The sequence below is a fragment of the Periophthalmus magnuspinnatus genome, chromosome 23 (genome assembly GCF_009829125.3).
Source record: "Periophthalmus magnuspinnatus isolate fPerMag1 chromosome 23, fPerMag1.2.pri, whole genome shotgun sequence".
In the NCBI taxonomy this organism is placed as follows: Eukaryota; Metazoa; Chordata; class Actinopteri; order Gobiiformes; family Gobiidae; genus Periophthalmus; species Periophthalmus magnuspinnatus.
This window is the reverse complement of record NC_047148.1, coordinates 9,470,509-9,481,578: the sequence shown is the minus strand read 5'-3', so window position 1 is coordinate 9,481,578 and position 11,070 is coordinate 9,470,509. Positions and strand designations below refer to the sequence as shown.

At 36.5% G+C, this 11,070-nt stretch overlaps 1 protein-coding gene across 3 annotated transcripts; it reads right to left on the bottom strand.

The window, feature by feature from the left end:
• Window positions 1–449: 449 nt before the first annotated feature.
• Window positions 450–10,948, bottom strand: il17rel (interleukin 17 receptor E-like). 3 transcript variants are annotated; one of them, XM_033990388.2, is made up of 18 exons: window positions 10,687–10,948; window positions 9,823–9,847; window positions 8,881–9,030; window positions 8,253–8,353; window positions 7,642–7,756; window positions 7,484–7,528; window positions 7,245–7,420; window positions 6,765–6,836; window positions 6,641–6,695; window positions 6,404–6,567; window positions 5,217–5,261; window positions 4,332–4,389; window positions 3,783–3,925; window positions 2,649–2,714; window positions 2,514–2,568; window positions 1,416–1,529; window positions 1,065–1,124; window positions 450–884 (listed from the first exon to the last, which is right to left on the bottom strand). In XM_033990388.2, exons 1-18 carry the CDS (start codon window positions 10,822–10,824, stop codon window positions 763–765), a joined length of 1,704 nt encoding a protein of 567 aa, XP_033846279.1. In that variant the 5' UTR covers window positions 10,825–10,948; the 3' UTR covers window positions 450–762. The 3 variants fall into 3 exon arrangements, with proteins under 3 accessions (XP_033846279.1, XP_055087620.1, XP_055087621.1); XM_055231645.1 differs by having other exon boundaries at window positions 7,245–7,387; XM_055231646.1 differs by having other exon boundaries at window positions 7,245–7,384.
• Between the last annotated feature and the right edge of the window lie 122 nt (window positions 10,949–11,070).

Here is an 11,070-nt window from a genome sequence, read left to right as displayed (position 1 = left end):
AAAGTCACTAACCACTGCTTTGAAGATAGTGATAGTTTTTTAGCCAGATAAAAAAAAAAAAAAAAAATGGTTTGAGATGGCAGTTAACAAAGCTACATAATCCCATCTACAACTCCATCCTCAGACCCAAAACAATCAAAAGGAACAAAGAGAGCAATAGGGCGAGCCTGTAGGGCCGTTAAAGGTTGAATTGAGGCTATCGAGGCTTAAACTGGAGACAGTGTAGGCAGCAATCTGACCAGAACTGAAGAAGCGGCTTGAACGAGCAGCGAAATGTCTTACACTCCTACAACGTTTTGTCCAGCTGACAGATTTAGCTTCAGCTTTTACTAAGTAAGTATTCAGTCACTTTCACCATTTATTTACAGGAATATGCATCATTAATCTTTTTTTTATCAATAAACAGAGAACTTTTCAAAACATATCTCGAGCTAGAGATACACGTCTTATTGAAAATATAAAACAATAACTTTAGAAAACAGTGATTAGTAAGTAGCTGCAACTTGAGTTAATACAGTATAAAATTAAATTGCAACAGTCAACACCAAACTCCAACATCAAGAGTAGAGTAAAAAACATTCAGCGTGGCATAAAACCAAGAACGTAACACATTTGTAACATAGTTTTGACAAGGTTTTGTCTCTAACAGTGGTGTGCACAAAAGTTTCATCAAATACATTGCGCTTACAGTATATACAGGCCTAATTTTACATTATTACTGACAGATGCTGTTGTTTCTGAGTTCCTGGTCCCTGTAACACTTCAGTCAGACAGGAGGATGGCTTTCTCATTGCTCCTATTCTGAGGTGAGACGGGAACAAAGGCTTCACCAAGTAGAGCTGATTTACTGGGTAATGCAGACACCATAAATACACAAGTATAATCTGTAATGACATAAACAAACTCACTAAGAACTTTTAGTCATGCACATTTGGGTTAGCTTCTTCAGTGATAAAATCAATGTGTATGGAAGTGATTTGGATAATGGCCCCAAGAGGATATTGCATTGTTTCTGAATATAATAACACAATATTTTTTTATAAAAGAAGGGACAAAATACAGACCTTTTTGCTTTTCATAGGGACATGAGCCATTTTTTTCCTTCTGGGTCCTTCTCTGGTGAACTGTAAGAAGATATGTTTTAATTGCAAAAGAACTTCATACTTTTCAATAAACATATGACCGGAATTATGGTAACCTGGCAGCAATTAAAAGGCGAATAAAAAATGTTGTTTGTTGTACTACTAAATATTTGATCCTGTAAAAGTTTAAAGGGTGTGGCCTTCATAATAGCAGTAATCAAAATGTTCTTGCTTATTCCCTGTGAGAACAATATACACACAAACTCTATTAAAAAGCACGGTGACATCTCAGTGATGGCAGAAGGGAAGTTTAATCATTATATTTGAACTCACCAGTTAAACAAACGTGCAGCATCAAAGCGATAAGAATGACAAGAGCAAGCAGGGCTCCAGTGGGCACAATGATCCATGAGGGATTTACAGACGTATTTGAATATATTTGTAAAACTGTGGAGCAAAATACAGAATAGAAATCAATAACATACCTTTACATGCTATGCTAGGCCAGCTTTGGTTACTAACGCAACCAAAGCTGGCATAGCATAGAGTACTTTTTAGCCATTTTGAAATTTTCTTAGTGGTTTGTGTGTATATAAGCAATTACACGTTTTTGCCTGGGGAGCAGCAGGAGAGCAGAGGGTCGAAGTTAAGGGTAGGGAATGTTATCTAAACCAGAACTAAACCAATACTACACTAGGACTGAACCAGGACTAAACCAAGACTGAACCAGAACTGAATCAGGGCTAAACCAGAACTGAACCAGTATTAAACCAGGGATAAAACCAGGACTAAACCAGGATTGAACCAGGCTTGAAACAGGGCTGAACCAGTACTAGACCGGTACTAAACCAGGACTGAACCAGCACTAAACCAGGGCATAAACTAGGATTGAACCAAGACTAAACCAGGACTTAACCAAAACTGCAGGACTAAACCAAGACTGAACCAGGACTAAACAAGGACTGAACCAGTAGTAAACCAGGCTGTGTGCCCCATTAAATAAAGAGCAAGTTGGAATGTAAATTTACATTGAAGTGAAAGATGAAATTCACCATTGAGCTACATCTTACTCCCATATTCAAGTTAGACGTGAAGACAAAGTCCCCTTTAAGCATGGTAGTTTAGATTAGTTCAGAGAGAAAAACACCATGAAATGTGAAATGTTTATGGGTGCGCTGTGCAAACAGTATCCTGAATTTTGCGCAAGATTGTTAACTTTCCCAGAAGCCAGCTTTTTACAATTATGACTCAATCTACCATTAAGGCTAAGTGGACAATTCCTGGAGGTTCCTTTTGTTCTACATTCAAAATCCCTAGCAGAAGAGCACTCAAGGCGAACATGTGGCATGAGGATATAAACATACATTCCTACTGCAAATAATGGAAAAAGTGAGAGATCTTATCAGATAAAACCTCAAAGGCAATACTTACTTGGATCAAAACAGTGAACAAGTGTGACCGAGTAGCGTACATCCTGCCTTCTAACCTATTTCAGAGGGAAAAATAAATATAGTTGTGCCTGTACAGTAACTCATAGCTCGTCTTTCCAATATATTTACCACATACCTGAAGGCAAAATGTTCTATGAAGAAGCTCACTTGGTAATGGTACTTCAACTGATGTCCGATTCTCCTGAAAAATATTCCAATTATTTGCTTGATTTATTACATTACATTATTGCATTTTTTTTGTTTTGTTTTTTTTGCCTGGAATGTTTCACAGATTCAACTCATTGAACTTATCTATCTTGCCTCTATTCAAGTATAGATGTTTTATTGCAACGCAAGACTTGATAAACATGTCCTGTTACTGTGATCAGGCTTGCTTCTCCACAGATCTGACCAGTAACTAGGCCTGACATGATAACAAATTTTAAAGTATGATGTATTGTTGAAGAAAATATAGACAATAAATGATAAACAAAGAAATACTGACATAAATTCATACCACTGACGTGATAACTCTGGAGCAGTACTATTCCCCCCCAAAAATGCACAATATGGTTCAAAAAGCACAAACCAATAATAAATAAATAAATAAATAAATAAATAGTTTAATTAAGTAGTTCTTTTGTATCTATAATGAATCATAGAAGCTATTTATTCATCCCTCTACAGCTCAAATCTTATCGTACAACAGAAAAATAACAAAAAGTTTCCCCCACTAGTACAAAAAAAAGTTAATAAATCAAAAATAAATATTGACCCCTGAAAATGGTTCTATCCATCACTTAATGCACCTTTAATGCATGGTAATGGCACACTGGGTTGCTCCCTGAATAAATCACAAATCAAATTTTCAGTGCACCCCCCAGGCAACAGATTAGAAAAGAAAAAGTACATAAAAAACATAAAAATATATGGTATACAATATTACAATTTCTCAAACATCTGCATCAAATCATTTCCTGACATAATGAATTGTTTTGCCAGAGACAGAACTTCCCCAGGCACAATTTGAACTGGCACATTCTATGATGCAGTCACTTTGTAAACAACTGAATACACTACCATTTAAGTCCACACAATTTTGAAATGTGGAAGAAAGCCAACCTTTAAATTTCACTAACGCATCATTGCCTGACATAGATAATTTAGATATCTAGGTCAGGCAGTGACAATAGGTAATTAAATTAATTAAACTTCTGTGTTCCTCTATTGTAGTGTCTACATGCTCTCTGGCATGTTTTGGCACACCCACCACTTTGATGGTATAGTTATGTGCCGACTGGCAGGTTTTTGGTGGCATCATAGACTCCACTTCACACAGCTCCACTGAGAAGATCCCACGAGCAGGTGAGTATAGAAGAACAGCTCCCTCAGGATGTCTGGACACCTCCCAGGCTGTAAGCCAAATGACACAAAAGCACAGTACATCATGACTGTTCAAATATCAGCTCTATTACATCTCCAGTAAACTTGTCTATCTTTAGCCCAACAGTTTAAGGAGTCTAGACAAAGCCCAGCAAAACAGACTTGGTTTTTAAACTCCTACAATGCTCACTTTAAATAAATAAATAAGTAAGCAAATACAAAAATTAATTAATAAATAAATGTGTAAACAGATACTACCTGTTATATGATAGTATATACAATATGGTACAGACTTCAGAGGTGAAACTGAACATTCAAACAATGTGGCACTTTGGGCTACAGCCATTTGCTACAAAACCCTCTCTGACTGTTCACTTTGTGTCAGGAGGGGTATCTGGAGTAAAAGAGGGCAAAAATAAGGTGTTTAAAGTGTTACCTGTGAATCGTTGATCACCAAAAGGACATCGGATCCAGTCTTCAGAATTTACAGAAAACTAAAAATGACAAAAAAAATCTCAGATTTTAAACAAGGCAATTAAGATATTAAGAAGAAAATATGGTTAGCACATCAGTAGTACAGCTCCACTTTATGAGGACAAACAACACTAAAACAATATATTTTTTAAAAAGGTATATTTTAGCTGTTTTTGTAAAGATTCATTATGATCCAGCACATTCAGTGGGTGCTTTTAACTCGATGGCTTGATGGTATAATGTGTAGCTCAATAGGTGGAAAAGTTCAGATTGACCTTTTACTTGTAAATAAATCACTTCTGTTTTTTGTGTTTCTGCTTTTTGTTATTTTTCTTTACTCACGCAGTTGTTATTATTAGTAAAAATAACACCTACACTCACGGTTTTATTTCCAGTCTTGGAAAAGTTGTCTTGAAAAGTGTTTAACATTACAACGTGTCAACATTTTAAAGGCCAACTTCCTCTTGTATTCTTGAGTATTAACCTTATTTCGGAAGTTGCTGTGGGCACCGCCATTGTCATTCGGGCTGTGTTATTTTGCATGGGGCTGTCGATTTTGACAACAAATAAGTTCTTTAGGGACTAGAGGCCTGTTTTAAAGCCTCCTAGCGAACTGGTGCATTGTTGAATTGTTGGTCACATGAACATAGAACATTTTATACAAATCAACCTACTTTACATCATATTTTAGTGGCAAAACTTTTCTCAAATTCTCCATTGAAATGAATGGGTTTCCCACTTAACCGGAAGTGTCACCACAAATAAAGTGCAGTTTAGTAGCATTTAGAGGCAAAAGAGGGAGGAGCAGAATAAGATCAATAGCATAAAAACTGAATAAAAGCATTACCTTCATGCACAGCTGAGGGTGTGACTCCACACCAGCAAACTTAACCTGAAATAAAAAAAAAAAAAAAACATTACAATAATAATGTGATAACATGACAATGAGTAACACATTTCACCATAACTTCAATATTTGGCTCCAGTGACATCATATATTTATAGTCAGGTTATGTGTCAAGGTGTAGTTGTTTTATTTTTGGAGGTTGGTGTCACAGGCTATTTTTATAACAGGAAGAATTCAGTCCAGTTTCATTGTAGTTCAGGTAACTCTTTCTCTTGATAAACTGTATCAGTGTCTATATTTGAGAGCAGTGAAAGTGTAAAGGGTGTTACACACTGGATTATCAGACTTTGTAAAGGAGTTCCCTGTTAAGGAACGTATGGCAGTTTATTTTCTACTATTCTTTAGTGACTATGTGTATTTGTAAATGTTTGTGGGTATTTCATTGTTGTTCTTTTATTGTATAACTGTACTCTTTTGTCTTCTCCATTTCATGTAACTCTTTTGTAAAACAATTTTCCCTAACTGCTCTCTAGCTATAAGCCATTATAATTCTCATAGGTGAAACCAGGTGGATCTAGATTTTTTTCCCCCAAAAAACAGCTAAGGTAAAGACTTTTGTGGTTATGTTTTTACTGGTAATTTCAAGTGTGTACACAATTACTTTGAGATAAAGCAGATTCCCACCAACAAAATCAAAAACATGTAATCTATCTGCCCTTCAGTAAATTCCTCCTTTCTCACCACAATGAACTAAATGTGCACTGTCATTGTGCACTGAACTTTCTATCCTGCATGACAGTAATATTAACACCTGTTCCAATTGTGAAATATGGCCCTGTTATTACTATTACTCGCCTTAGAAAGGTCATAGTTATCAAGATTTTAATTGCTCTTTTACAAACGGATGTAGTGATTTTGTATAGTCATGGTTTAGTAAGCATGTTGGAGATTAGCTCAGGATTAGTCATACTTCAGCCCTAGGCAGAGAATTTGTAATGGTAAACTTTATTCCTGGTTTTGTCCTTGTTAGGCTGGCCTGGCAGTGGCACCTGCTTATCTCCTTTGGAACATTATAGGCAAAGCAATAACACCACAATGGACACAAGCAGGTGGCGTACCGTCCACCATAAAGGTTACAAAGGTCAATATAAAAATGTAATAAATAATATTTCTACTTGGACCTGCACCTTTTGCCTGGTGACATTATGGGAGGTGTTTGGGAGATTGATGCAGTCGCCATGTTCTTGTTTTTGGCAAAGTGTAACCCGTGCAGTAACCGGGCACAAGGGTTGCCATGACAGTGATGATTCAATGGGGTCAAAGGTGATCCCAGTCCACAGCTCCTCCACATCTGAGAAGGGTAATGACATTGAATGATGTGTTTGGTATCACTGCAATTATCAATTAAAAATAGTGCGACTTACACTGTTTGAATGGGCACACCTGGACTCTGCGGGCATCAAGGACAGCAGACCAGCCCTGTGGAATTATCAGTAGTATAGTCAATATTATTCACTACATAATCACTACGTCTGTGGAAACATTCACCTCAATGCAAAGACAAGGCACCAGTCTGGAATAGGAAAGAGTGGCCCTCTTTATGGTATCCTCCTTTTTTATCTACAATCCAAAAAAGAGAAAATGTCAAATAAAAAGGTATGTATAAAATGTATTAAAATTACAGTACTGTTGATACATCTGTGAATTTCATCATCTAAAACTCATATTGCGTACATTAAAGCTTGAGAAACTATGCTTGACTCCAGATAGAAAGTATCTGGATGCGTGTTGCCAAATGGCATGTTTTGTGCATTTCTACAGCTATGTTGACGAACACTTTTGCAAAGGTTCCAACTATTATGTAAGACACGGTAGCTCACATATTACAATATACAGTAATAACAATTTAAATACAATTCAAAATAAGTAGCAAAAATATCAAAAGACAAATAAGGCATGATTACACAGATTTTACATACAAGTAGAATAAACAATATAGTGACTATAATATAGGCCTGATGTACTCACCACAGCTAGAGGTCCAGTGCTTGTACAGATGAAGCCTTTGGCGTGGCACAGGCGCAGGTTGTAGTTGTGGCCTTCGTGGAAATCAATCACATCGACAGTGATGGACTTCTCCTCTGGATTCACTTTGTACAAGAGTTTACCTGCTGAGATCCACACACCCGCAGATGTGGGGTGGACTATGTTAATGTTAGACACATACTACAGGGGTTGGCATATATCAAATACAAAACTACACATACTGATGCAGTCAGGAACATGCTGTTGAAGATCTCTATTGCTGCATCCTGTAAAATAAAGCATTAAATATGTCTAGGGGTTGAAAGGTCTTATAGAGGCTTTCATAGATAATTACACTTAATGAAATATTTAATAGCAAACATAAACTAGCAGTTGTTACCTGGAGCTGTATAAACTTGAGTCCAGTTGGTGTTGCAGTAACGGGGGACCGTTTCTACTGTTAAAAGGACTTTTTGACTAAGTGATATCTTAGTACAGTCATTTTCTATGTCAACCTACAGAAAACAAAATATACAATTTAATATGTTTTGGTAGCATAATAATATGGCAAGGATAAACATGGTGCTCAAATTAGAGCTATGTATGGCAAGGTACTCAGTAACATTACACAAACTAATCTCTGGGCCAGTCCCAAGCCTGGATGAATTAAAAAGGGACCTGGTTGATGATCTGGCATCTAAACTATGCCAGGGTTTCCCAAGCTTTTCAGGCTGAGACCCCCCAAAATAACTGTGCAACAGACCCGGTACCCCTACTGTAAAAGGTCTGCGAAAATTAAAAGTTGCAAAAAAGTTTTAGTTTATTATGTTTATTTGTATAGTTTATTGCATTATTTGATCTAATTTCAATAAAAATATATATTAAATAAAAAGAGAATTACATCTGGCGATCCCCAACCTAGTGTCTCATGACCTCCAGTTTGAGAACTTAGTACCTATGCCATCTTAACTATAAGACTTATAACTTAAGATATTAATCATTATGATGTACCAGTGATCCTGACTCTATTGAGTCTTTGCTGAAGCTGATGACTTTGCAGTTAGGTATCAGTCCGTGGCGCAAGGTACAGATGGACACGCCGTGAATAGAGTCTGAAAAATGTAGAGAATAAGTATGGTGAGAAATGTACTGTATAAAATGAAGCCCCAAAAAATGAAACATTATTTGAAATCCATAAACCGATCAACCAGAGTATCTTTGTACAAGGTTTTCAGTATTCTAGAGTCACAGTCAAAAGGAAACAGCTTCTGGACTCTCTGTTTATAAGGTTTGTTGAGTGAAAATCTGAACAAAATGCTACTGGGTTTCAGGTGCTGGCCAACTAAAGAACAACGTGTTTAACATAGAGACAGCAGCAGGAACCAATTTACAAACAACTTCCTTATTGACACTGAACAGATGTCATGTTGATGTTATAATTATTTTGGCGTAAGTAGTGACCGATTAATAATGTAATGTATCTGACACGGCTAAGTTAGTCCAATATAGAATATAAATTCATTAGGACATATGCCTTTAAATGTTCACAGCCATAAAACAACCCTGTCTATTTTAACAATAAAACACATAATCTACCTCACAAATATTATACCCATATCAGTAGAGGACATGTCCCCACCTCTTATTCGCATCCTCATTTGAATGCTCAGATGCAATGAGCACTTTTGTCTCTCCTCACACCTCAGCACTGTGGACAGATTGATGTCCTGAAACACTGGTGATGTTTTAAAATCATCAGAAGGGGTCTGACACACCGAAGAGAACAGGGCTAAGAAAGAAGATTAATAACATGTTAGAAAAGTGAGAATGATACAAAATTTCAACATAAATTTGAAGAAGTAGATTGGATTTTCTATCTTATAGTCTGTTCAATGTATGCAATATACACACACACACACACCCACACCCACACACACGGTATATATATATATAATTCATCATCTGCATCTGCTGTTTGGACAAATTGATGACTTATAATGATAAGGCTTTATGTTATTAATACATTGATTGAACACATTGAACACACTGAAACCCACATGTTTTTCAGTCCCTTGAGATGTTTTTTTTTTAGCATTTTTTTCCTCCAAAGCAACAGTTTATTTTGATACTGGAGGACCGTGTTTCTGATTGGCTAATCCACCTGTCACGCCCATCTGAAAATGGGGAGCTTCACCGGTGACCAGACTTACATATTCATAAAGTACTGAAGAAGTGTGTATTCTGGATCTCAGGTAAGCCTATGTCAGGAGTTCTCCAGCTTCATGCAGTGTTTTCAGACAGAACTTAGCACACAACAGATTTTACAGGTGTCTTTTGGCCCATATATTTGGCTTCACTCTGTCTCACTTAATATCTGATGGGATGTCATGGTTTTCAGTCTCATGCTTTGTTATTGTCAGATTTCGCTAGACTTACATACATACATTTGTAATGCTGTAGGTGTGGCTCTGTTTTGAAAACCCTTTAACCAAAGTATGTTTTCAACAGATACATTTAAAAAGGTACCAATATAAAAATATAAAACATGCTCACTAATGATAATTACAAAACATTTACTCACAGTGGGATGTCTCACAGTTGAGACCCTACAGAGAGAGAAAGAAGAGGTAATCAGGTTGATTAATAATATTAATGTTGAGTGAGAATGTTGGAGCAAAAGGGAATGCTTTTGTCTTTAAATTTTTATAAGCCATAACAAATACTCAAATAAACAGCATTTATGTTGTGAACTTTTGCATATTGACAGCAGTATTTGAGTGAAATCATTTTTCCTTTGAAACACTAAATTTGTCATGTTTTGTAGTAAGCACAAAAGAAATACTGAATGGAGCTAAGTTGATTTAGTTTGCGCAAAGGCCAGATAAGCCAGGGTAACAATGGCCTCACAAAGAACATTTAATTCTAAGGCAATAAAAAATCTAACAGGGGATTCCCCGATGATGATTTTTATATCCTCATTCAGGTCGAGCATGCTCTGTACTCTAGGTAAACATGCTCGGTATAACATGGTGTAAAAGTTTAAAAATACAAATATTCTTTATCAAAATGTATGACATTGTTCAAGTTAAGAACTGTCACTCATGCATGTTTAAGCACCGTGAGTAAAAAACAGTAATAGCATAGTATGACGAACTGCATAGTGCTTCAGGTGCTTTACGAAACCTCAACAGCTATTACGGCATGTTGGAATTCCAGTAAGTTCATATAATAGTGTTGTTGATTGCCTGTCTAACAAGTCATAGTATAATCAACTTTAAATAGAATTTAACTTTGCAAAATATTTGACTTGTACACAGTAGACCTCAGGGATGCAATATTAAAGCAGTCTTATAAATTATATAGAAAGTGCTACTATAAACGTGAGGTACCATAACTATTTCAGTAATTGGCAAGTCAGAGCAAAGAGAGCGGTAATTAGTTTTACCTGTGAACATTTGGTGCTGCACATCTCTATTCTCTCCAGTTTGTTTTGGTCCTCTGCAGTTCCTGTCAAACTTATGCAACATATTATCAAGGAAACTACAGGTAAGCTTTTCAAAAAACAGGTGACAACTTCTTCCATGCTGCTAGTGCTCCCAATTGTCTCTCCTTCTTATCTCCGTCTTCTGACTCTTGTAGGTAAGATAGAGAGATGGATTAGTTTTGCTTTCTGTGAAGATGCCTTCAGCAAATGATGGAGAGTGTTGTAACTGCTGGGTCAAAGCCAGACTGAGAACTGTACTGTAATGGGAGGACCTTTATAAATGCTCTCTCTATGGGGGGGAGGGACTACTATCCAGTAATTGTTGAAATGTAATTCCTGACATTG

Excerpts from the sequence above, each read along its gene's own strand:
- il17rel (XM_033990388.2), bottom strand. The coding sequence starts at position 10,824 with ATGGAAGAAGTTGTCACCTGTTTTTTGAAAAGCTTACCTGTAGTTTCC. Across the intron at positions 6,837-7,244 it reads GCACTGGACCTCTAGCTGTG|ATAAAAAAGGAGGATACCAT; the intron begins GTGAGTACATCA and ends TTTGGATTGTAG. Across the intron at positions 4,390-5,216 it reads ACCCTCAGCTGTGCATGAAG|TTTTCTGTAAATTCTGAAGA; the intron begins GTAATGCTTTTA and ends TGTCATTTTTAG.